Below are 27,159 nucleotides of genomic sequence, written 5' to 3' on the forward strand. Positions count from 1 at the left end.
GCCTTATCTAGAAGCAAGGCAGTCCAGGTGCCTGTTTAGTGCCCAGCCTCTGGGCTATGGCTGGAAGTCACACTGAAACTGGGTTTCTGCTGAAGCAGGTATGTGTTTTGTAAGAGTTAACAGCATTTCAGGAGCTCTGCAAGGCAGCTGGAGCAAGTAAGGATGGGGGGGGGGGGGGGTCAGCTGACTTCACATTTGAACTGGTGAGTTAGAAGCTTCATAACATGTTAGGATTAGCAGAGGCATCCAGCCTTTCTTGCCTCCTTTTACTCCAGGCAAGCAGACCAGATAATGTAACAGCAGAACAACAGGAAGACTATAAATACTCAAGACCTTTTTCTGCTACTTCTTTGTGTATCTGTCAAGTTATCACAATGCAAACATGGACAGCGCTGATGGGCAAAGAGGTAACAGAGAGAAGACAGAAAACCAGACATACAAATTATTTCAGATAACATGGGAGCAACTTCTGCACTGGAAAGAACATTGTCTGGAGCCTTAGGCTTTCATTTCAGCATACTTGACGTATATAACTCGTAATAACATATGTGGGATAACAGCAGTGATTTCTGGGGCCAGGAATAAATTTGGGATTAAAATGAGATAAGTATCCTCAGCTGAGGCAGTCAAGAAGTCTGCCTGTCTCTTTACAGCACAGAGACATCAATCCCCATACTGCGACCTTTGCAGCAACCCATCCCTAAATCCTTGGAAATGGGTGCTGTCTCCAGCAGGAGGGAAAAGCCCTCCTCTATCCTTGTGAGCAGCAGACCCCATGATTGTTCTTTGTCTCTCTTGGAGCAGGGCTTGGGTTCAGTGGAGGTTTTTTGCTTTCTGGAAGTTGAGCTGGCAGCTTCATTTGGATTATGTTTATAGTACCCTAGCGTGCTGTAGCTGATGAAATGTAAATGATGGAGTCAATTCTGAGGGCTGTAAAATAAGTGCGGTGTTAGAAGTGCAAAAGCAAGTGTGCTTTTGCTTGGTGAAATATTTGTTGCTTTTCCAAAGGGGTCATTATTTCAATTTTCATGTGCATTTTCATCACTTAATGGAACATACTATTTTGCACATTTGCACAGTTTTTGAGGTAAGTGCTGGAACATAATACTGAAATAGTGCTCCTGCGTAATCCTTCCCGTGAACAGCACTGCCAACTTTGTTCACTCAGACTGTGGAGCCAGGCAAGGCGAAGGTCAGACACCACCATAAAAATGGGGAAATCCGGGATTTACACAAAATGCAGGGCCTCCCAGCTTCACAAAATGCTAGGTTCTTTCTCGGGCCTTGTGCTGCTCTGTGTCTGGGTCTCTTGGAGCTTGGAGGTTCACTTTTGTTTGGATTTACAGACTGAGAGATCATTCAGGTCTAGTTTTCTTGGCAAATTTGGGTGTGGGTTTCCTGCTTGCAGCTGGCTGATGCTTGAAGAGGGTGGGACATCCTCCCATACCACAAAGATCCCACCATGCTCAGAGTTTAGCAAGTGTTAAGAGAAAATAGTATTTTTTCAAGTCAAGCTGGCATCCAAAGGGAAATGTTTCTCCTCAAATCCAGTTCTAGCAGCTCAGCTTGGACTTTAAGGTGTGGATCATATTTGAAGGATTTACCAGTGTATGCCAAAACCTGGCATGGGTTAATTCCTTCTGCTACTGACTGGAAAGCCCAAGTCAATCTTTTCCTGAGACACGTGCTATATTTAGTCAGGAAATGATAAATAATGCTATTTGAAGTGCATTCTGCTTCTTCCCCTTTCCTCCCCCAACCCTTCTTCCTCCAAAATAACTACAAGATATAAATAATTTGTACATTTAACCTGAATATTCTTTGCCTACTTAGGTGTGCTCGCTTTCTGTCCCTACACAAAAAGTCACTAAGTGGGTTGAAAGTTGTTATTTTATTGATGTACAGTATAAATAAGTCAGGCTACATGAGATGATTTGCGGTTAATGTGTGCATGCATGATTCTCTGTCCTCTGCTTTCTTATCAGACATGCCTTCACCGCTTGAACTATTCACCCTAAGAAGTTAATTCACTGTTTGATATTTAAAGGGAAACATTTCTACCACTGGCAGAAAGAAAACCATTGTGTGCCTGCAGTTTCTTGCTTTGGCTTTGTACTTGTTGAAATGTCCTCTTTTTTTCTTTTTTATTTTTTTTCCAAAATACATAGATAGCTGCTTTTCTAGTAAAGCAGGATTGTTTGCTTAATTAAGCATTACATAAGGATGACATAAGAGACTTTTAATCAGCTTTTCATCCTTGGAAATTTTTAAATAAAGCAAAATGTCTTTATTAGTAAGGATTTTTTGTTGTTGTTTTTTTTTTTTTTCCTGTGGAAACGAAACAGTCTTCCCTTTAGTGTGCCCCCAAAGTGATGGTATTCCTTTGGAAATCAGAAAAAAATATTTATTCCTTTCAAAAAACATTTTGTTTCTGAAGAAAGTTTTCAGAAAAGCCTCCATAGGTGCAAACATCTTTGTATGGATAAACATCTAAGTATGGATAAAACCTTGGATTTATGAGCTATGAAATCTTTTTGGTCAGGTGCTTTTGATGGAAATCGCAGGAGACAGATCATACGAGTTATTCAATAATGCTGGGCTGCAGGATTTTTGTATCGGAGCAGCGTAAGGAAGTTGTAAATCAAAGGAGACCTGGGCTCTGCATTAGCAGTGAGTTAGCTGCTGAAGCCATGTTCACTGGGAGCCCTCACACAAGGACCAGAGCTCATGCAGATAGCAGGGGCACTGTTTGGTAAGTGGTGCTTGGCATGCAGGGTCAAGGTTAGTCTCATAAGAGGGAAAAAACAGACAAATCATCAGTTTTCAGTTTCATTTTTTCGGGGGGGGGGGGTGGGGGGGGTGGAGAAAGCCTTGCGAGTTTGTTTATTTATTTATTTACTGTGAGGAAAAGACCCACCAAAAAGTTTGAAGTTTTTTCAGGAAGGTGCTGCCTGGCTACTTGTTCTGGTTATTGAATCTCTCTGGTTGAATTCATCTTTTGAGGAGTGAAATGGATTTGGGAGAAAGAGGAGGAATGGTGCTAGTGGTGTGGGAACAGACACTTCCCTGCCTGGAGCCTAAATTGAGGTATTTGAGGGCTTTCTCAACAGGGGTCTCTGCCAGGGAACAAGGAGAAAGAGACTACAGCTAATTTCTAAGGCTGGGATTCATCTTCTCTAATAGCAGCCCCCTAAAAGTGAGTTATCTGCTGTAGGGTGCTCCAGGCTTGCTCTGGTGTCAGGGCAGGTCAGTGGACGCTTGCAGGTGGGTAGTTGCTCCACCATGATGCAGATGTCCAAAGTAAGCCACGGGGGTTACCCTCCAAAGGTGCCTGTCCCTGGTGACTCAGAGGACTCTGGACAACTGGATTAGATCAGGCACTTCACTTTCTGACAGCTGGTGTTAGACGAGTTGAATTTCACCGTCCGGGGGAAGTTTTCACCAGGGTTTAGTCCCATGGGGGTATATCTAACTTAGGAGCTTTTAGTAGTGCTGTAATGTCACCTAAACATCATTGAAATCATGAGTAGCTGAATATCTTTCCTTCCTTTGAGAGGAATTTATCCATAGGTATACATACATATTTGTATTCTGTAAAGCATCTGTCAGGACCTTTCAGTATGCCTTTCCAGTCTATTTGAAAATCTGCCTCTGATACAGTTTTGCGAGCATTAAATTCTGCATGACAGGTCACCTTCTGCAGCAGCCTTTATCCAGTGCTATCCACTGCCTAGCACTGCTGTGTCTGAAAGGCCATCAAGGAAGAAGTATCAGTGCAGGTGTTTAACGCAGGTACCAGGGCTTATTGAAAACACCATGTTCCTGAACTTAAACATAGTTTTTCCAATTAAAAAGAGAAGGAAATGTTCTTCTAAGGTGGCTTGATTTGAAGAAAAAGACCAGTAGTCATTTTGTGAGACATATCAAGGTCTTTAATGACCACTATTGGTTGGGGCATTAGCATTTACAGCCCAGCAGTTCATCCCTCCACTGAAGAAAGACCAAATCCAGAATCATTAATTTAAATTCAATGTCCATGTCACCAGTAAGTTAAATTAGGTATCTGAGCACACAGCAGCAAGCACAGAAATATATTCCCCACCATAGCCAAGTCTGAGAAGGAGCTGAACACTCACAACTCCTATTGTAGAAAAGGGAAGTCAAGAGGTTTAATGGCATGTAGCATATTCTTAATATTTAGGGCAATTTCCAAAGTCGGCAGGGCCATCAGTCACTCTGTCCATCTGTGTAGCAGAATCTGCTGCAGTGATCCTGCGTGTGAACACATGCACATGTGAGTTCAGTATTTGTAAATTCCTAATTCGGTTTAAAAATTGCTTCTTTAGGGGCAGCTGTGATCAGCAACACTTGACCACAACACCCTCCACCTGCAAATAAAGAAAACCACCATTTTCACATGCTTCAAATTCATTTCACTCTTTATTGGACTTTGTCTTGGATTTTCATGTGCTATTAAAGAAAAAGAGTATCTTCTGCCTCTGCAGTTTCCTCCCTTTATCCTCTTACTTCCAGTAGCCAGAACAGCACCTTCGTACTGCAGACAGGTACTCATGGTTAGCAGGAGGGTTTCAGCTTTGCATTGCAGATTACACAGCTGCACAATCTCCTGTCTAAGCAGTATGGCGATATGCAGTCAGCTGGAGGAGAGCTGGGAGTTCGGTATTTCTTACCTGTTTTCCAAATCTCTTTCATGACTCTGAAGAGACATGAAGAAGGGCGTTAAAATAAAAGGGAAGCAGTTTATTCTTACTACTTTTTTCCCCTCATGCCAGTGAATATTATGTGAGCAGCAGTTAGCAAGTTTCTTCAGGAGTGCATTAATGGAGCAAGTATGTAGCAGTAGCTCTGAATAAATCATTTATGTGTGCACTGCAGACTGTGCTTCAGGGATTGGCATTAACCGTGGTGTACTTTCAGACAACAGAGGAAAAGGCTTTCACCCAACTTTTTACTAAAACCTCAGAGGAATAAAACAGGTCAGCAGTGAATATTAAATTAACTTTTGGCCATCCTCCAAAGTGATCTGGCCTAGTTAGGAAACATCAAGAAGGGAAGAAAGCTTTGCTTCTTTACATCCTGATTTCTCCAGGGAGGACAGAGAAGAAGATCTGTGCATGGTGTTACAAAGGCAACCTGATTTTATAAGTCAGCAGCTCTTCCATATGTACAGAGACAGTCCCATGCAAAGCTGTTTAACACCTGCCTGTGCTTTTCTTGCAGTGCTGAAGCAATCTTTAATCCACCTGCATTTTTTAGCGCTAACTTGTATAGTTTGATGAATATGACTAGATCAACAGGGTGATTATTCAGTTGTGCATCAGTACAGCCTTATCAGATGGAGCACAGTGTGACTTTGCTGCCCTTGCCTCCCTGGTACATGTGACAGTGTTGGTCCCTCACTGAAGTGTGTATCTCCTTATCTCAGCCACGTAAAAGCCTAGCAAGGCTGACTCCAGTGGAAACTACTTAGTGGCCGCAGAGATACTGTATGGAAATACCACCCTTCATTTTCTGCATTTTTTGATGGCTGCCCAGAACACATAATTTGTTTTAGGAAATTACACTGTTTAGTATAAGCCCTTCTGACACACGTCTTCAGCTAGAAGTTGGAAACACCACTGCAGGCCATATGGAAACTGTATGGCTGTGCATCTCGCTGGGGGTACTGGTGTTCCCCCTGTTTGTTAGTGAGACCCTCCTTCTATGCAGCATGGAGAGTGCAGCCTGGCCAGGGAGCCCAGCTCAGCCATTCTGACTTCATGCTGTGGGGCACTCCAGCACTTCCATGTGAGTGCTCTCCAGCCGCTGAATCTTTCTAGTCTGGGAGAATTTTCTGATGGCAGAAGAAAAGCTTTTCACAACTGACCTTACTGGATCAAACATGTTATTTTCCCTGGGTTTGCAGGGAAATTATAGATTTTTTCAAATTGTAATTTATGATCAATAATGTCACAAGCTCAGAACTAGATGCACCCAAGGAGGACATAGAGGCAGACAAACCCAGCCATCTCCAAGGCTTTAGGGCTGTTTGAGACCTTGACCACCTTTAGGCAATGGGCTTCTTCCCCGAGCTTGAAGGGCTAGCTGCTGAGCCACTGAACCCGCAGTTATTTTCCACATCTGGTTTGATTCTCCGCAGATAAACAGCGGCCATGCCATTAACAACAAAAACTTAATTCACTGAGGTTTGTTCAAGCACTGAGAGCAAATATTTTTCCTGCGCAGCTTGGGGTCACTTTAAGGGAAAAAGAGGGCTGGAGGTATATCACCCCTTTAAAAATTATTATGATTTCCTAGAGAAAATAAAATGTAAAGCACCTTTTCCTTCCATTTGTGAGCTTATACATTCTGGAAAAATTGTTGTCTTGGGAAGGAAATATTGCTTTGTGCCTGACTTGGGATCAGAGAGAGGATTTGAATAAATATACGGATTAATTTACCATTTTTCTTGTAATGAAAACCCTCATTTGTAAGTCATACCTTGATAAAACCCCACAGAAAAATTTGGTCTGTTATTCTGTTGTCTGCTCCATCTCGGTGCCAGGACTTACACACAAAGGGAAGGGATGGCGCATCAGGCGAGTACCGCAATTCTAAGTATTTTAGGAAATGTCTGTGGCTGCATAAGCTGCTGATTCCCCTCTCTGCTGCTTGGGAGACTGAAGCCCTTATGTAGGTCACATTCTCCAAGGCTGCTGCCTCCCTTACAGCCAGACCTGCTGTTGACTTGGGCTGTCTTAATGCATCAAAGAGCCTCTGCTATGCTTCAGCTCCCCTTCTGAACTCGAGCTGCGCTGCTCAGCTCTTCTTGTAATCGCTGAGGTGGGTAACCTGACCAGGGGAGCTCGAGCATTAATCACAGCCTTTCTGCTTCCCCAGGCAGAGGAGAAAATTTCTCATTTTACCATCACCGTTGTTACTTATAAATCTTTGAAATCTCTCCGTAAATCTCCTTTCCCGCTTTTTCTCTTCTTTGGTTTCCATGTCTCATAACCCAGTTCCTGTTATTAATGCAGTGAACCAGAAGAGGTATTTAGGACTTTTTTAATTATTATTAAAAGCTACTTTTAAGAGAACAAATGTGCACCCACAGAAAATGAAAATAGGAATGCTGCTGCAGCATATTTCTCTCTGCTGCACAGCAATATTAACATCAGAGCTACCACTAGGTGAGGGAGCAGCCTATTAAACATCCAGTTGGTTTGGGGTAGGGATTGCTTCTTTGATGAAAACTACTATTCCTCCTTGCCATACTACACAGCATCACCTCTGTATGTGGGGATCAGAAACTAAAAGGCTGGAAGTACGCAGCTGACAAGTTCTCAGAAAACCTAAGAAGTATTGCAGAGAGGTGCTGGTCATTTGTCCCTCTTTGCTGTATTTTCCATGCCTGTCATTACAGTGCTAAGCCGTGTGAGCAGTGCAGTGTGGGGTCAGCTTCTTCTGGTCTTGACCCAACCAGGAGAGCGTGTGTCTGCTGTAATTGGGAATTGCCTGACGTGCAGTGAGTTATAGCCACTGCACTTGGGCAGAAGGAGATGCTCCGTGTATGATGGCAAGAAATGGCTGGTTTTAATCACATCTGTGGGTTTTATTCCCCTTTTTCTTTCTAGCAAACTGTACCAGTTGTAATTTATTTTTTCGTTTGCTGGCCAGGTTATTTCTTGAACATTCCTTCCTCTCCCAACCATGGCAGGAATGTTTCCGGATGTCTTTGCCGTTAAGACAGGGCAGAAGCCAAATCAGAAAACTGAGCTTCCCCAGGGCAGGAAAGCGTTAACCCCCTCACGCGATGGCCAGCAGGAGCTGGGGGATTACTGCTCCCCACTCCTATTTGCCACCCAGCTGGGCTATGGGGAGATTAGGAGGACGGGGCCCTGGGGCTGGGCCATCTGTATGCCTGGAAAGGGAACGAGAATGCTACGCAGAAGCTGGGTCTGCTGCCTTGCTGGCTGGGACTCAGTGGGTGCCATGAAGGACAAAGCAGCCGCTGTGCAACAGGAAGCTTTGCTAAAGGCATAGCAGAGCATCATGCAGCTATGGCCCTGAGCTGCTGTGGGCTGAGGAGTGCAAGCAGAGCCCATTTTCTCCCAGGGTTTCCTCGCGGGTGCCTCTGGTAGAGCAAGGATGTTTTCCCCAAACTCCTGCTGAGCAGAGCTCGCTTTCCCGCACAGAGCTTCACCTCATTTTAAGGATGCCTCCTCCCTTCTTTTTTTTCCATTTCCAGAGCCAAAGAATGCAGTAGAACTTTCAGTAACAGGTACTTCTTATCAAACTTGATTTACAGAGCTCTCAGGCTTTGCAGTGTTTGTCCTTGCTTTCTGTGAGTTGGCAAGCCTGCCTAAGTATTTCATTTTTACGACTTGAGCTTTTGTTTGCACACGGCCAAGAGACTTACACGAGTGGGGGATTCATGAAGAAACCAGAGCCCTGCCCTGCCAGCTAGCGGGCTGTGGGGTGAGAGCAGGGAGCTGGGTAACGCTGAGCTCTATGCCTCCTCCCCAGGACTCTTGGTTAATGGGTGGATGTTTGCCATTTGTCAAACAGTGCTAACCAACTACAGATAGTTTCATGGGACAGTGGAGAAAGATGGCACAGTTCTTGTAAAAACCTTATCTAGAATTCAGTCATTCTTCAAAGCTAGCTGATAACACTTCTATTTATTTTTCCTCCTCTCCTAGCAAACATCGGTGGGAGCAGACTGAGGGTCTCTGTTATTTTTTTAAATGACAGCACTGATATCACCTAATTGGTTTGGTGATAAAATCTGTAGGAGAAGGTTGTAAACCCTTTCTGATTTGTTTGGTTCTGCCGCTGTGGAGAAATATGTCTATTTGTCTGCTCCTTGCAGAAAAAACATGCAGACCGAGCAGGATTGGTTTTGTTTTTAAATTAAACACCAAATTAAATAAATAAATGAATAAGACCCCAGGCAAAATGCAGATTCAGTCAAGCATTTTTTGCATCAGATGCATGATCACTTTCATAAGGAAGATCCAGCTAAATGCTCAGAGGGAGGGTGATGTAGGAAAGAGGGCTGGAGAGGGAATAGCAGGATGAGGATGTGTTTAGCTAGACAGTTAGCTCTTTCAGCACTTTCTTCTGTAACTTGAAGGGTCGGTAGGACAGGGTCTGGTTTTATTGTTAAACCTCATTAGTGTCAAGTCTGTCAATGCCTAGCAAAGATTACACTAATGTGTAAGCCTTTGGGTCTCTGTGTGTGTGCATGCAGGTGTGACTGTATGACTAGCAAATGCTAATGGATTAAAGGGGAGGTCTATAACATATCACTTTACACTGTGTACAGGGTTGGTCATCTTAAAACACTGTTAGTGGGTGGATGGCACCCAATGACAAAAATCTCAGGTATCCAAGCGTTAATGACTTAATCACACACCCGTTTTTATAGTTCCCCTGGAAATAATGCATGTGCCTTCTGCTGTATTCAACACAGCTCTTTTCTTTGGCCTGACGCTATTGCTATATAGTGACACCTCCCAGTGGCACTCTGCAACATTTCACTGGAGTCCATACAGAACTGCTGCTTGACAGGTTTATGAAATTAAGTGCTATGTTTGTGCAAATGAAGCCTTATAAAATGCAACCTAGCTTTGTTGAGACCTTCTTTCCAGAAATCATCACATATTTGGGTCCCTATTAATTACTGATTGAGAGAAAGCAAGTACTTTCTAATTATACATTCAGTATTTTGGTATTATGCTACAAGTTTCCCAAAGGTAGCAATGTTCTGTAGCTCGAGAAAGCAATGTCCGCTTCCAGATGTTGTTGCTGTATTAATGGGTTTGTGTTGCAAAAGTAATCTCTCTGGTCTGTTGGTGTAATGGTGTGCAACACCTGCTAGAAATGTCCAGGGACTCCACAGACCTGGAATACAAAACTTAGACATGTTTTCACTCAGGAATAAAAAAAAACCCAGCAGGATTTTGGGGAGGTTCAGAGACAGTTTAATTATGGTAAATTACCATAATGGTTCCCCACCATTAGCAGAGCCACCTTCCCCCATCTCTGTGTTTAGTGGTCTTAATTCACCTCAGCTTAAAAATTTCCTCTTTTAATGGCTTTCACTGAGTTATAGGTGCCACTACTTACCGCGTGGATGAGTATTTGCATGATAGCGCACACACTGGAGCATCTCTGCAGGTATTACTTGCTATGTCACTGCAAGCCTGTTGTGGGTGCACCCTTAGTTAGAAACAGTCTGCAAGGACAATTTTGTTTTGTATAATAGGGAATTTCTTGGTCCAAGTGAACTAAATTCTACGTCTTTGTGTAGGTCAAAAATACATTCTCAGCTAAAATAAAGGTGAAATTGTAAAATAATTATATTAAAGGGATGCAGACCCTGTGACAGACAGACAGGGTTATTTTTCTTTAGCGGCTTATTTTGGGTTCAGCAGGAATGGGATAGGTTCTGTCTTCCTGGGGAAGTGGAACTGATGTATAGCAAATGCAGCCACAATCTGATGAAAGCTACTCTGGAGTAGCTGCCTTTGTGAACTGCCTTCCAGAACAAATAGGGATTTAAAAAATGATGAACATCGTGCTTCTTGTATAAATCAATTTTTGTTACGGAATAGAGAGTCCTCATGGGACACTACAGAAAATGGCCAGAGAGAAATACCATGTGCTTGTCAAATACCTCATATTTAAAAAGGCTTTTGAAATCAATTTGCTCCAAAGCAAACAAGAATCATAGAATCATAGAACAGTTAGGGTTGGAAAGGACCTCAAGATCATCAAGTTCCAACCCCCCTGCCATGGGCAGGGACACCTCGCTCTAAACCATATCACCCAAGGCCTCATCCAACCTGGCCTTGAACACTGCCAGGGATGGAGCATTCACAACCTATTCCAGTGCCTCACCACCCTAACAGGAAAGAATTTCCTCCTTATATCCAATCTAAACTTCCCCTGTTTAAGTTTTAACCCATTACCCCTTGTCCTATCACTACAGTCCCTAATGAAGAGTCAATCCCCAGCATCCCTATAGGCCCCCTTCAGATACTGGAAGGCTGCTATGAGGTCTCCACGCAGCCTTCTCTTCTCCAGGCTGAACAGCCCCAACTTTCTCAGCCGATCTTCACAAGGGAGGTGCTCCAGTCCCCTGATCATTCTCGTGGCCCTCCTCTGGACTTGTTCCAACAGATCCACCAACAGTCCTTTTTATATTGAGGACACCAGAACTGTACACAATACTCCAGTGAGGACTAATGAGATCAGAGTAGAGGGGCAGGATCACCTCCTTTGACCTGTTGGTCACACTCCTTTTGATGCAGCCCAGGATACGGTTGGCTTTCTGGGCTGCAAGTGCACACTGAAGCCAGCTCATGTTCATTTTCTCATCGACCAAGTCCTTCTGCGCAGGGCTGCTCTGAATCTCTTCTCTGCCCAGTCTGTAGCTGTGCCTGGGATCGCTCCGACCCAGGTGTAGGACCTTGCACTTGGCATGGTTAAACTTCATGAGGTTGGCATCAGCCCACCTCACAAGTGTGTCAAGGTCCCTCTGGATGGCATTCCTTCCCTCCAGCGTATCAACCGAACCACACAACTTGGTGTCATCGGCAAACTTGCTGAGGGAGCACTCAATCCCACTGTCCATATCACCGACAAGGATGTTAAACAAGACTGGTCCCAACACCGATCCCTGAGGGACACCACTTGTTACTGGTCTCCAGCTGGACATTGAGCCATTGACCACAACTCTTTGTGTGCAGCCATCCAGCCAGTTCTTTATCCACCAAGTGGTCCATTCATCAAATTGATGTCTCTCCAATTTAGAGACAAGGATGTCGTGTGGGACAGTTTCAAACGCTTTGCACAAGTCCAGGTAGATGACATCAACTGCTCTACCGCTGTCCATCAGTTCTGTAGCCCCATCATAGAAGGTCACCAAATTGGTCAGGCAGGATTTCCCCTTAGTGAAGCCATGCTGGCTGTCACCAAGCACCTTGTTGTTTTTCATGTGCCTTAGCATGCCTTCCAGGAGAATCTGCTCCAAGATTTTGCCAGGCACAGAGGTGAGACTGACTGGTGTGTAGTTCCCTGGGTCATCCATTTTCCCCTTCTTGAAAATGGGGGTTATATTTCCCTTTTTCCAGTCATCAGGAACTTCACCTGACTGCAATGATTTTTCAAATATGATGGCCAGTGGCTTAGCAACTTCATTTGCCTGCTCCTTCAGGACCTGTGGATGGATTTCATCAGGACCTATGGACTTGTGCACGTTCAGATTTTTAAGATGGTCTTGAACCAGATCCTCTCCTACAGTGGGCCCAAGGTCTTCATTCTCACAGTCCCTGCATCTGCCTTTCAAGACTTGGGTGGTGCGGTCAGAGCCTTTGCTAGAGAAGACTGAGGCAAAGAAATCATTCGGGACCTCAGCCTTCTCCAAATCCTGTGTAGCTAGTTCACCCGAGAGTTTCCTGAGGGGGCCTATGTTCCTCCTGATCTGTTTTTTGCATTTCAGTTTAACATAAACAGTCTGTACCATTTAATAATGCATCTTTATGTTAATTGGTACAATTTGATCTGTAGACCATCCTTTAATCATAACAAGAGATGCCATACTCCTCCAGTAGTTCTGCTAAAGTCATCCCCATGGCGGAAACAGTGGGGCCAGTCTGGAGCAGGATAAGACACGTAAGAGAGCTGTCAGAATTTGATCAATGAAATTAAGGAAAAAGAGATGGGCAGACTGTGAAACACAAGGCTGCAGGGTCCTCTGTCTTGCTCAAGCCAGTGAGTGCAAAGAAATTCAGACTTGCCGTCAGCTAAAGCTCCAGCACAGCCCTTTGACATTACTGTGTAATGCAGCAAATCTGTTTCTCGCCATGTGACGCTCCACTGAGACCTCTTGCTATGCTTAGCTGAGAGCTTTGAACGTCCTTGCTTTTGTTGGCCTCTGTCAAAGTCCCTTAAAAACAGTTGATCTGAGATTTTATTCTGCCGTTGCCAACCATCCTGGTTGTTGCTGGACAGCAGAAAGCTAGTAGCAGCTGTTGTAATGGTGGATTTTGTATTAATGCAGTCAGGGTAGCAGGGCAGCAGTTGTACTGCTTGTGCAATCCCTGGCAGGGCATGGGCAGGGTGAAAGGAGGACTGCTTTGCTCTACTGGTGTCCAAGAAAAAGGGCAGCCTGGAGGAAGATCTCCACTTCATAGCCATCCTTGTGCAGCAGGATGCCCAGATGCATTCCTCTTACCCCTTGGGGCTTTGAGGCAGTTTCCCTACCCCGAACACAGTCACCTCTGGAGCTCTGTTAATGCTAGGTGCAGAATAGGAAGCCAGGTGCCTGTCCTGGTGCTCATGCCTGGCAGTTCAGCCAGTGAGTGCTAGATACGCACTCAGTTTTTCCCCTGGCAGATCTGTGTTCCCTATCATAAATGAGCAGTAAATGAGGAATGGAGTCATCCTCTCCCCTGTTGAAATCTTCATGTCTGGCCTTTGGATGCCTTTTTCAGTCCCTCATCTGGGAGAGCTTCCACTCCACTAAGGTGGGGATGCACAGGTTGGCCTGAACCTGTGGGCGAAGCATGGGGCCGTAGCAACATCAGACCTGGGAGAAGGTGGCTGTGGACGGACATCCAAGTGCTTCTGCCTATGATCCTTACTCCTGCAAAGCTGTTAGAGAAGGATGTGGTACTCATGCCCACCTCATGGTAAGGCAAAAGCACAGAAATAGAGGAATGCACAGGAGTCTCCCAGGCTTTGGGCTGGACTCTGAAACCCAGTCACAATTTCTCAACAGCACAAGTGAAGTGCCAATGTCAGACACGGATAAGATGAAGGAAACAAATGTTTTTGCAAACTGGGAGAAAAGGAGTACTCCATGGAAATGCTTCATTCCCCTTCTTACATGATTACACCCACAGGCAGTCAGGAGGAAACTGATTTACGTTTCGAGTGCACAGTAAATCACTGAGAGCCAACGCCCTGTCTGTGCTACACTCACTGGGAATGGCCTCTGACCATCAGCAACTGCAACAGCCAAAGTTTTCTGTCTCTGAAAGACTCAACAGCAATTTGGGCTTGGGTGATGAATTTCAAAATGCAACTGTGCTGTAAGCTTGGAACATACAAGCAGCTGGCCCGTGGCTGCAGGAGATGATAGCAGGTCCTCACCTCATTGAGAAGCAAGAGCACTGCCACCCAACCTGCGGTGGCTGGGGGGGCAGTGGCACACATGAGTGCGTGCCTTGCTGGGCTTGGAAAAGAGCTAAAGGAATGAAGGCTTGATGCTTTCGGAGGGGGTTGTAGGCTCAACACTGTAAAGACACCCAGGGACAGATATGCCAACTTTTCTTGAGTGTGTAAGGGAGCCTGGAGGCTCTCTCTGTCATGAGGAATTAACTGTAGTGGACTATACAACCTGGCCCATGTATGTCTCCAGGGGCATTGTATAGGAGAGACTGAGAGACCAATGCAAACCTGCCAGCATGGTGACTCTGCTCCCAGTGTGATTCCTGAGCAAACCCCGTGGGCAGCACTGCCCTTGAGGGAGATGAAGTCCGGCTGCCTGCCACCCCTGGCTTTAGGCTGCACGGTACAGGGTGTTCCCACCTGCACTGGCTATGCCTGGTGCAAGCTGCACCCTGGGCCAAGGAACCCAGAGCTTTCCTGGAGGGTTCAGGAGAGACTGGTAATGGGTGCATTAGCCTAGAAGCTGCAAGGCGTGGAAAGCACCATGAAATATGTCTAGCAGACATTCAGCAGTACAGGATGCAGTACAGGTGTATAAATCCTTCCTGCCTCCAGCTGCTGCCCCAGGGTCCTATTTTGTGTTGACCAGCCCCATACAGATATGTTGGATACCCTAGAGCATCTCAAATGGTACTAGACATGTTGTTTAAGCAACTAAACCCCACCCTTAGTGGTTTCCTCAAGATCATATATAAAGCCTCTATAAGAGCTGGGACCCAAGCCCAGACCTCTTCACGTGCTATCCAGCGTTTCGATCACTGGAACGTGCCCTCTTTCAAGAATGAACATATCCATATGGTAGGTTTGGTTGGATTTATTTTTGCTTTGCTCATTTTGAAATAATTTGACTAGCCAAGAGTCATTAAGGGAAGTTTTGCAGTGGATGACAAATGCTTCTCCACAGTGTATGTTGTGTACAGAGAAGGGGTTGAAATCCTTTCACCTAACCTTATTATACTTTCTGTATTTTTGTTTCAGCCTTGAGTGTTATTAAGTCTTTAGTGCTGGGTTTTGGAAGGAAACGCACATACTGTTTTAATACCCTTGTGCCAAGTCTCGCCCTGACTGTGAGGCAGCCTTGGGCTGTTTGTTCTGCTGTTTGAGAAAACGTCTGTGTGAGCGTCTTCAGTATAGAAATCATACGAGACAGACTGAGAGGGAGAGAAACCCCGGATTGAAAGAAAGTACACAGGGAGGTGGGGTTTAGGAAAGCAGCCTCACGTGTGGCATAAGACCTGATGGAATTCTCAGCGAGACAGCCTGAAAGTTCATCTGGTGTGCAGTGAGTGCAGCAGTAAGGTTTTCAAACTGGCTGTTTAGTGCAGGGCTTTCTAGGATCAAAAGATTGCTGTGCTTCATATTTGGAGTGATACCTCAGTGGGGAGAGCCTGGTATCTCAGCTGTTAGTTTACGGACTTAGGGGGTTGCTGAGAGAAGCAAGAAAATTGCGGGCCTGGGATGGAGAGACGGGAATAAAGTGAAATTGCAAGCATGACATCAATAGTTTGTAATACCACTTTGGCTGAGGCTTGTGTCGAATGAGAAACCTGCTGAAAACAATTATCTGAAAAAATGAAGCTGCTCAGATTTCTGCTTTATAAGTCTCTCCATTGATTTAATCCCTCTCCCCATCCGTTCTATGAGTGCCATGTCCGGTCTGAGACCCCCTTCATGCGTCTTGAAACTACGCCTGTTGAAAAGGGCTTTTTGAGCCCCAGCAGCTCCCGAGGGATTTGGGGGCAGAGAAATAAGAGTTCAGAGGAGCAGCAACTACTTGTGAGAGTTAATGAGGGGAAATGAACTCATTTGTGATACTTGTAAACTTGAAACCCAGTTACTGGGACAGAGAGAGGGCTGGGGCATTTAGCTGGTTATAACAAACACAGACGTACCAAGCTGGGGAGGGGCAAGCTGCAGGCTCTGGAGAGCCTGGCCATTTGTAGAGCCCTGTTTCTGGCTCTGCAGATGGGATTCCTTTGAATGAGAGTCCAAGTTATGATGAAAACAATGTACATCCCCTTTCCAAAAATCCTATCCCAGGGCTTGGATACTGACAGCATGCTTTGTATCCCAGAGGTGCTTTGTACCCTCAGCTTTGTACCCTGTGAGCCTTTAGCCTGGCTTCCTGCTGTGGCTGCCTTTAGTGGGATGGCACTGGTGGACATCAGTCTAATCCCTTATCTTTATGACAGGTATTGCAGAGAGCTGAAGCACTAACAGAGAAAGCTTCATAGGCCACCACTTGGTGACTTGCGCTTTACATAACTTTGTTGCCACATTGTTATTTCAGCAGTTTCAAAAGCAAATATTAAGGAAAGACATGTATGACTAAAATGGACTGGTTTGTTCCTAGTCTTCCTCTGAACAGCATCCCCTTCCTATACCCCCTTCTCTTTGATCCCTAAAAAGCCAGCTACAGCTTTAAATAAACTGCAAGTGGGGGCATGGCTCTGCTTGATGTCTGGCCTGCAATGGAGTAATGTGTCACTTCTAATTTTGTGTGGGTGCAGAACAAAGATGCCTGTGACCAATCCACTGTACAGTGCACTGGTTTTGTTTGAACAGGGAGCTGCTGAGAAGCATATTTCAAAGGGCCAGGGAAGCAGATCTTAAATGCTGTCAGAGAGAAATGATTTTACCTTTTTTAATTCCCATTCATGGTATCTTGCACTCCTACCTCATGGATGCTCCTCAATAACCTTGCAGAGTAGAGCAGACAGCATGCTGAAGACTGGCTCAGCTTGGTGGGTCTCCATCCTGGGAAGGTATTGACCCATATTAAGTCAGCCAAAGTGGCTGCACATGGGCGTGTTTGCAAACAGAAGAAGGATAGAAACAGAAAAGCAACTAGGCTGCCTGTAGCACTGCTCAGTTACAACCAGCAAAGCCTAACCACATTTGTCTAACCAGCTTTGGTCACTGTTTCCAATGCCAAATCAAAAGGTACTAGGTCTGTATGAGCTAATACTATCTATGTAGCTGTTGGCACAACATTTTTCAGGAGTGCAACAACCGGGAAAAGACTTTAATAAAATTAGTCCCAGATTTACTATGAATAGGAATTTAGCCAGGTCTCATAGATGCTAGCAGGGAGAAAATGTTTTCCTAGCGAATAGTAATGTAGTTGAGTAAGGAATTGAGATAAATTGTTGGGATGACTTCCAATTGTAGACTGTGGTGAGTAAATGAGGTAGGTCATGCCTCCCCAGCAGCCTGGGTTTCAGTTTCACATCAGGCAGTTCCGTATCACTGTATCTGTCTCTTCTGCACCATTTGCTTCATATACTTTATGTACATTTCCCCCCGCATCCACTCTCGTTTGTACATATTTAATCATAAAATCCCTCTACCTTTCTGGTTCCTTGCATTTGACTTGTGATTTATCCTGGCTACTGCCTCTGGGAGCTGATCCTTGATGAAAAGGGACAAAGAAGGCCATTAAGCTATCATGCTTTGTACAAGGCATTATTTTTTCCATCTGTCAAAATTAAATGGCACTCGGGTTTTTCCCTTGGCCTGTCAATATTTCCACAAAATTCAGGGCTGTCTAATGAAAGTCAAGGAAAATAGTTGCACAATGACATTCCCTCGCATGTTGTTGTGGTGTCACATGGCTCTGTGTAAACGTTTGGCTTTTATTTTGCTTTTTAAAGATTGATCCACAGAGAGGATTACCACTGCTGCTTACTGCAGCCCTGCCACTGCTGTTGCACACATCTACCTGTCACCAGCCTCCCCAAATAGCCTGCTGGCTTTCTGACAGAGCATAATAGCACTCATTCAAATGTTTAATATATAGAAGGCACTCCAGGTATCCACAGCCTTGCCCAGGTTCATCCAGGCATCTTGATGGCTGGGACATCATCTCTGGCTGGAACAGGGTTTCACCACTGCACTCTCTCCAGATGGAGGTGACAACTGTGGCCTCTTATGGAAAAAGCTTTGTCACAGACTGTCTCCCTTTCCTACGAAAGAGTCTGCCTTAAGGCTGCTCATCTCTAAAAAAAGCAGCCATTTGTTTCCAGGACATGAAGGCTCAAGGTTTTCTCCTTTTTCTCCTTCCTCTGTGGCTGTTAGGAGTAGCACGTGAAATCAGTTCAACATTTGATTATGTACATCCCTCTCTTTGTTTTCCCAGAGTGGCAGTGAGGACAGGAATGAAATACAACTGTTCTCCCCTTGCAACGTCACCAAGGCAGGCACAGCACTGAGTTTTTAAGCTGTTTTTTAGCTAAAAGCAACAGGAAGTCAGAGCTTGTCAGAAGAGACACCTTGTCCGTCAGTCAAAGACACATGCTCAGGTGCTTTCTTCCTCCCGCTTTCAGTCTGGAAGGGAAATTGTGTAGCAGACGTAGCTTTTAGAGACACACAGTAAACTGAGATAAGACTGAGAAACTGGGATCAGATGTATCCTTTGCAGGCTCTTTTATCCCCCACCTTTGCACAACTGTATCAACCCTCACTCCTCTGGCCACCTCCTCATCCTCTGCAGAAGAGCCCACAAGCTTCAGATGGATGGCTCAGCTCCGCTGCTGCAGGTTGGTGCTTTTCCAGTTGTAGCACAAACATAGCACTTTTAGCTCACAGGGCAAATGGTGATCTGTTCCTTCATAGCTAACAGATGAATGGAAGAATAAATATAGAATTCCCATGATTGTCTTAAATTCTATGTATGATGAAAGGAATTGGGGTGGCTCTCCTGGGGCAGCAGATGGCAAGCTCAGTTGGGGATAATTCCCACTGGGTTCCTGTTTTTGTGGTCACTGCTTATAGAGGTCACTAATCCCATAGCTTGACTTCTCCCTGAATGCATTGTTTTGGATTTTGGAAATCAAACACAGTATGTAAGGATGGTATGAGCTAAGTGCTCTAAAAGGAAAATCACATGTAGTGTTTTAATATGTATTACATCTCAGACTCTTGACAAGACAGGCACATAGATGATGAATGTAATTTGTCAGTAAAATTCACTGGATAAATCTTCAGGGTTTAACTCAGTATCAAAGCAAGAAGGCAGCACTGAAAGTATATTACTGAAAATCAGACTCCTCTATCCTTTTCCATCAAGTAGTATTAATTATTAGATAAGTAATAATGACTTATGTCAATGCACTCAGTACTCAGTGATAGCTCCCTAGATTGTTATTTGGATTCATGGGTAGAGCTTGCTGCAAAGCACATAGTAAATACTACAGGATTATTGCAGTTCTGCCTTGTTTTAACAGGTCAGAATAGGCTAGTTGTTGCTGGATGTTTTTCAGGTGTTTCAGATATAAGTTGTGCTAGGACAATGACATGGTTACTATTTTAAGCAGTGGGTTACTTGAATGTGACTTGTATTTCTATTCATGTTAAAAATCCTTACAGTCTTTCCAAGCAGTTATTAATATGTGTTATAACAACTGCGTTTGAAAAGCAAAGCCCTGGCAAGCAGAAATACAGAGTTGCCAGGCTAAAAGCAAAATATAGTAAGTCAAACATCAATATTTATGACACAGTCAGTAGTTCTGCTGAAATAAACAAGAAGAAAATCTTGTGAAAAAGCATGGGGAAAGCTGGAAACACTAGTGAGAGGCAATAAACATAATATAGTTACAATATGAAACTCACATAACTCAGAGCTTGGCTCTTCTAAGAAGAACCTGAGCACAATTACCTTTGGCTAAGCAAAGGCTTCAGACAACTGAAGCAAATGATACACTGTTGAGCAAAAGAAGGGTCGGTGAGAGGACCTTTTTCTGCAATCCTTATTTTGCAGCCGCTACCCAAATAGGATTGCAGCTGAGGCATTATTGGATTACATAGAAATAGATGGAGCTGCATATCCAAGTCTTTTAATTAACAAGTTGTGAGTTAAAATTACATTATGTATCCAAAGTATTTTTACAATTCCTATTTAAAAACCACTTCCATTCTGCTTCTGGGGATAGACAAATAACTCAGTACTTCTACAATATCTTTTATCATTATAAGACTTGTAAACCACATCACAATTCTCCCAAAGCAAGGGTCGTACGCCCTGTCACCCTGGGGTGGCATGGAAATTCAATGGGATAGTGGGAATAGTAAACAGGTAAAACCCTGTCACCCAGGGAAGGACTCGAGATCCAGTTCCAAGTTTTGATTTTCAGTTCAATGGCAATCCAGGTTCCATTTCATAGCCTGACGTACTAGTTAAACTAGGAGAAAAAAACTTTGTGTCCTAGTGAGTAGAAAGTTTTACTTCCTCTTAGTTGATAAGACTTCAAAACAAACTAGGATCAGTGTTGAAAAACGATGCCACAGTAGTGTATTGCACAGTGGATGACACACTGTACTTGTAGGTGTGAAATACAGCATCAGATTCCTCCAAGGAGTGGAGAGTTTGCATCTGTGTCTCCTGTGCTCTGGGTTGTTATGGTGACTGCACTGTTGTAGACCTGGAGGAATACAGTTTTCACTAGGTGAGGGTGATGTGGAAAACCACATGCTTTCTTCAATCTGCAAGAAAAATAAATTCTCTGAGTTTTTATTTTGCACCCTGGTATCACCTACGCTGTGTGAATCTGGCCCAGGCTGCCCAGGAGGGCCATGGTGGCTGGGGAGCGGGAAAAGGCACAACCACGCAGACAGCAGGCTGTGTGATCCCGTCCCACTTGTTTCTGTAGGAAATGAGGCTACAAGCTGCTCGTATAGTGCGTGTGTGCTGAGCAGCACCCTGTAATCAAAGTAGTAAGAGCAGGAACCTATAATAGTCTTCACCAGCAAGTACCTTGATAATTTGGAGCTGCCACTACTTACAGCATATTTAGGACCTGGCCTTTTATAAACAAGGCTCCAGTAGATGTAGCTCTGGTGGCCTTTGCTTGGGACCTGTCCCCTGGATCCATCACAGTTGTGCAGCCTGGGGCAGAACAGGAAGCCCCCAAGGAGGGTCTCTCCTCCTCAGCCACCGGGGTCTCCATTTCTCATTTTCCAGCTGCACCTTGCTGGGCTGTGTCTGTTCATGAGGGCCTGACTGAGTAAGAAGGATATTCCCAGTAAGGATATCCAGGGTCAGTAGAGTTGTCATCACTTGCCAAATGATGGGATGCTTGAAGCTGCCCCCACTTGAGGGCAGCCAGCTCCTCTGAAACAGGAGCAGCAGTCTGGAGCTGCTCCCATTGTACAGTGGGTACCGTGCAGTCAAGTGGAACAGGAAGAAAAATAGGCAATGGAAAATTGGCACTGAGATTTCCTCTGAGAGGAGTACCTCACTGTTCTGCTGCCTCCTCTTGTGTCAGGACAGGAGAACTGGTATGGGGTCTTTTTCTTTCTTTCCTTGATGAGGTAAAATAGAGGGGAGGGAGGAATATTCATGCTGCTCCTGCTTAAAAGCTAACTTTTATGTAGTCCAAGTCAGGTTTGAAATTGAAACCTCCCTGGGATAATGAAATAGGAGAGGCTGAGTTCCTATTTAGACTAATGCTATTTGGTTGAGAGCAGTCTTTACTCAGGAGTAATTTGGGAAAGTGACAGGCAGCCCTGACCTTGATTTACTTTGTAACATTTTGGGTTGAAATGGCAGAGTATCGAAATTTAGATTTTTAAAAAAATCGTAAAGACCTCATTAAAGAAGAGGACTTTCAGTTCTTCCTTTCAGTACACTCAGTAACGTTACAAAAATAGCAGAGGATGTAGATGTCTGACATTTATCTGCTGCCTTCTTCATATTTGTTACCAGACTTGATTGCATTTGAAGACTGGTCAAAGCAGAGAAGTAGATTGGGACTCAGCTCACCTCTGAACGATTCTCAAAATGGGAAACACCCATTTATATGATATAATACATTTGTTAAACTGTGCTTGTGGGAGGCATAGTGCTAGATTAAAGAAGATAGTGGAAATGCTGAATGAGGTGCATTTGCTAAAGCAAGTGGAGAATTCATACAATATGGAGCATATTCTACCCCATTTATTTTGGAGATACCCCAAGGTACACTGAAATGCATATGCTGAGGCAGGGGTGCTACTTGATGCTCATTTATTTGAGCTCTGATCTTCAACTCAGTCACCCAAGTACTTGAAACAATGTGTTTGCCAAGTGAAACTGTTAATGTCAGTATAGTAGGGGGGAAATGATGGGAGAGATGGGCAAGCTCTTTTCTGTCTGGAAGCATTTCTGCCTCTTTGATTGAGAGTTTTGGGAGCTGTGGATGTAGTTTCAGCCCTCATTTATTTAGGTTGGGTTCTTTCCACCCCGCAATCCCACACTTAGTTTGCCTGGTCTTCTTTACAGGAATGGGTTTGTTTGCTTTCCTACAATAACATCTCATGACCGGGAACCAGCATGGAACTTGTTGGGTTTGGGAATGGTTGTTAACCAGCTGGCAGTCTGCAAATGTTTCTGGCTGCTGGTTAAGACAATGCCATTGCTTAGGAGAACCAAAGTAAAATGAGAAGAGCACGTTCAAAGGTTTCATCAGAGGATAAAATACCTATGCATTTGAGTTCCAAGGTGCTGATAGACACATGAGAAGCAGATTTAGAAGAGAAAACAGAAACACTAAAAAATTGTCCCATTAACCAAGAAATAAAGACTTAAGGTGCATTTGTTGACTTCTCCTTTATTCTCTGAAATGCTCTCTTCCTTCTCCAAAAAACCACAGGACATCCTTCCCACTCCCAAGGGCAAGGGGACTACTGCTAGCACAGAGCCAGCCAGCCAGTCAGCTCCAAGTGGAAAGTGCAATAGTCAAATTTTACCTGGCCGTCCTCAGTGAGAGTAGCACTGATATGTTAATTTTTGCCACCTGAAATTTATAGGAACTTAATTATATAGAACATAATCAAATTATTCTGCCAAATTTGGGCAGGGAACTCAGAAATTAGGCTGGGATGCAGGGGACAGGCAGCAGGTTGACCTTTTTTCCTTAAGAAGCTGGGTCGAGCACTTGTTTCATTTAGAAGGGAAATATGGAGATTCATCTGGTGAATTGGCGTACTTTCTACTTTTTTCTCTTTTGGACTAGTATATGATATATAACTGATGTTACTTCAGAGATGTTAGTGTTGCTGCTACATGCACGTAAGATCCCTCTTTGTTAATGTAGTATCCCTATCAGAGCAGTGATAAAACTGAGGTTTGATTAATGAGTGGTGGCAGAGGATACTGTCTTCTGTATTTACCTGAAAGTTTACATTGGTGGAGCTCCAAAGATGGTCCCACATCCCTATCCACCACAGTCATGCCCTCTTAGTCTCAGGCTCTTACCTGCTTGTTCCAGGGGTCTGTGCCTGCTGCATGCCCAACGATGGATGCAGACTGACAAGGCTGTGGTTTGGAGACGAGAACCTGCAGGACCACGCACTTGTTGTAAGACAAGGAGACTCTTTAGTGGAAATCCTGTCCCTGGTTTACACCACCTGCTCTTTGCTGAGTGTCCCAGCTGTCAGGAGATGCCAGGTTTTTAACTCTGGCTCATTCAGGAGGGCTCTGGTGTTTGATACAAATCTGTTACCAGCCCACATGCAAAACACAGCTCTGAAGAAGGATAAGAGGGGGAGGAAGTTACGAATAAACCCTGAGGCAGGATTTTTACTGACTTCCTCCAATTTCCCACTTGCTCCCTGTTTCTAGCAGAGATTTTCTCTGGGACCTGTCGCACCTGCATGTTCCAAATGCTTTCAGTACAGGAAAGCTATGGACCTGTTGGAGAGGGTCCAGAGGGCCACAGGAATGATCAGAGGGATGGAGTGTATGAGAAAAGGTGAAGAGAGTTGGAGTTCTTCATCCTAGAGAAAAGAAGACTCTGGGGAGACCTTACTGCAGCCTTTCAGTCCTTAAAAGGGGCCTATGAGAAAGCTAGGGAGAGACTTTTTAGCAGGGCCTGTTGCAACAGGATGATGGGTAATGGCTTTAAAATAAAAGAGGGGAGATTTAGGCTGGATGTGAGGAAGAAATGTTTTACAGTGAGGATGGTAAAACACTGGAACAGGTTTCCCAGAGAGGTGGTGGATGCACCATTCCTGGAGACAATCAAGCCCAGACTGGATGTGGTTCTGGGCAACTTGACCTAGTTGAAGATGTCCCTACTCATTGCAGCGGGTTTGGGTCACTCCCAACCCAAAGTATACTACGGTTCCGTAATTGCTGAAAGACTTTTACAGTGCCATCCCCTGTCCCCCCACCAAGACATTTCTACCATACAGAGAAGTACCATTTGTTATATGACATTTCTGATATACCGCTATACTTTTCAGAGGAGTTTGTATGAGTTCTGTGAAGCTTTTAGAGCCCTATGTCAAACCCTCACCTCTAATCAGCACAGCAGCGAGTGTTATATTTTTGTGCAGGCTGTATAGACAGGTAGCACACAAACGACTCTGAGCATGTTTGCAAATGCAGCCTTATCCCGTCGGTCCTGTTACGTGTGCAGTTTTTGCTATGTCTGTGGCATTGCTGGTAGTGGTAAGAGATCCAGAATGCACATCTGTGTTTATATCTGCATGTAGCTCTGTGTCTATATAATAGGTGTAGGAAAGCATATGTTACACATATGCATGTACACACAGACTTCTGTCTCCTGCCAGTGCTGTGGCTGCCACTGCTGCTGGCTGCCACCATGAGCATGGGAGTGTGCAAGGGAGACTGTGGAGCCCAGGAGCCACCATCCGTCCCTCACTCCACAGAGGTAGCGAGGCTCACCCCAGCCACCCTGGTGCCTGCTGGACAACTTGAGGATGGGCAGTGCTCAGCACAAACCTCAGCACTACCCCAGGAGACAAAACACAGGTAGCAAAACTAAGGCAGTGAGTGGGTGCCCTTGGCAGCAAACAGGCCATATGCTGGGGCTGTCCCTGAGCTGCTGGCTCCCGCAGCTGTCAGTCAGGGGTGCTGGTGTTTTTGTCAGGCTCAGGGATGCTTAGGCTGAGGAGCTTTGGAGAGTGGAGGAGCACTGGGAGCCTGTGCACTGGGTGCTTGCAGCCTGGCTGCTTTGTAGCAGCCGGGAGAGCTGGTCGAGGGATTTTGCTGCAGCATCCTTCCTAGCCGTTAGGGGAGGGAAGCAAATGGAGCTGCAAAGTAAATCGTGGGTACCAGGGGAGCACTCCGGAGGTACCTGCTCCTTGTTGATGCTGTGGAGCTGGGATGCTGGGGTAGAAAGGAGACTGATCTCAGCCTAGCAGCTGGGCATCCTCGTCTGCAGCAAGCACAGGGTTATTAAATCCAGATGACACTGCGGGAGCTGAGAATTTTGTAAGAAACCAGATCCTCCAGATGACCTCGTCCCAGGTAGCTCCGCTTGGGATCCGTTTTTATTACAGAAGTGGAGTTGGTGTCTGATGATGTCACGCTTGGGGGGAGGGAAATAAAAAAAGATAGATTGCAGTCCTAACGCAAGGAGGATGCAGCAAACCACAGAGAGGGTCCTCTCCTGTGAGCCGAGGCAAAAGGCAGAACCCCTAGGAGGGTCTGTCTCTCCTTCCTGCTTCAAAGAGGAAGACTGCTTGCCTTCTGTAAACGGAGCTGGCTGTGCAATGCATTATACATCGTGAGGTTAGACCTCTTCTGATTTCTTAAGGGAAAGGCTGTTTTATTTCTCAAGTGGATGCCAGCAGGGATGCTGTAAGAGTGCACAGAGACGCATCCTCCATCCCACACTGACACTGACCCGCACAGTCAGCTGCAGACCGGGAACTTGGCTTGGAGTGAGGACCAAATCTGAAGCCAATGCAGGGGAAGAGGAGCAGCCTCAGCTTTTTTAGCAAGTGAATGGGGAGAGGGAGGAGGGTAGTATGAGCAGTGATGTCATCTTTAACCAGTTCCTTGCAGAGCCGGGGAGTGAAGTTAGAGGAAAGAACTGCAGTCTCAGAATGGCTCTCAGCCTTCACTGGAGACTCTAAATGACTGAGGGTCTCCACAATGGTAATTAATTCTCTTTCCTATGCAGAACTGTTCTGTTATTTTGGGTCAAGCAGAGGGCTTTTATTTATTTATTTATTTTTTACTTTTTTCCTCTCTTTTGGTATGCGTTGAGGGTTTGACTTTAGCTTTTGCCTCTGGTTTGTTAAATACGTTACAGGTTATTGGAAGTTTTGCCTGGGCAGTTTGAGAATTTTTCTCTGGTGTGGGAATCCATGTCGTTACAGGAGAGAGTTTAGCATGCAGCTTTTCTGCTACTCGTCAGGAGGGGAGATGCAGAGGTTGCCAAGCACACAGCTTTCTGCATGGGAGATGTACTTTTAAAATCACAGGTGGAAAGAAAGGGACTCGGCTGGCATTTGTTGTTGCTGTAATGGATGGCATTTAATGTTGCTTGTAAGATGCAGAAAGTCCTCTGGGCAACTATATAGATAGAAATGAATCTTGCTTTGGTGACTATTTCCTTGCTTTTGATTGCCAGGTTTCTATTACAAGCATTTTAATTCTAGTGGAACTGAATGGAAAATATCAACATAAGAGATTCTGGCTGTTTGAGACAGTATGCACATGTATTTTTCTTCATGGCATGCATTAACCACTTGCATGCCGCTCCCTCCACTTCACTTGCCCTAATGGCTGTCTTTCACAGAGATCAGAGGGCTGCCTGGCTGCGACATGGGCAGTCAGCAGCACACAGGGTTATGCTGCTCGCCAGTTCCTGGAATCAGCAGAAGCAGATAAGCCATTTTTAGATAAATAAGGTCGTCAAGGCAGGTCCATCAAGGGTAAAGTGGCTTTGCCAAAATGGCAGGTGGGGAAAAGCATCCCCAGTTTATATTTCCAACTATTCAGCTACTGGTATCACTGGCATAATTTGGGTTCATGGTTGTTGTGATGCTGCTTGGTGCAAAGGCAGGGGCTGTAATGCTGAGAGTCTGGTTGCTGTGGAAGGCTCATAGCATTCTTTCCTCTCTGGGCTCCTGTTTGCCAATGATGAGACTTGCTTGTCTTCTCACGCAGGAGAACATCCAAGATAG

The 27,159-nt window shown here is 44.9% G+C and overlaps 1 protein-coding gene across 4 annotated transcripts in view; it reads left to right on the plus strand.

Moving 5' to 3' along the window:
• The window catches only part of NHS (NHS actin remodeling regulator), a 264,862-nt gene that overhangs the window by 189,998 nt on the left and 47,705 nt on the right, over positions 1-27,159 (plus strand). The window contains exon 1 of one of the 4 annotated variants that reach the window (XM_061364495.1): positions 25,770-26,125. The exons of the other annotated variants lie outside the window; for them this stretch is intronic. Coding sequence (XP_061220479.1) covers positions 26,104-26,125 — 22 coding nt within the window. The 5' untranslated portion in view covers positions 25,770-26,103. Of the gene's footprint in view, positions 1-25,769; positions 26,126-27,159 lie in introns of those variants that run through there. 4 annotated transcript variants of the gene reach the window in all.

This window comes from Neopsephotus bourkii, unplaced genomic scaffold, assembly GCF_033783945.1.
Source record: "Neopsephotus bourkii isolate Nb327-2 ecotype Australia unplaced genomic scaffold, CSIRO-AGI_Nbou_v1 NB_1234, whole genome shotgun sequence".
Taxonomy (NCBI): Eukaryota; Metazoa; Chordata; class Aves; order Psittaciformes; family Psittacidae; genus Neopsephotus; species Neopsephotus bourkii.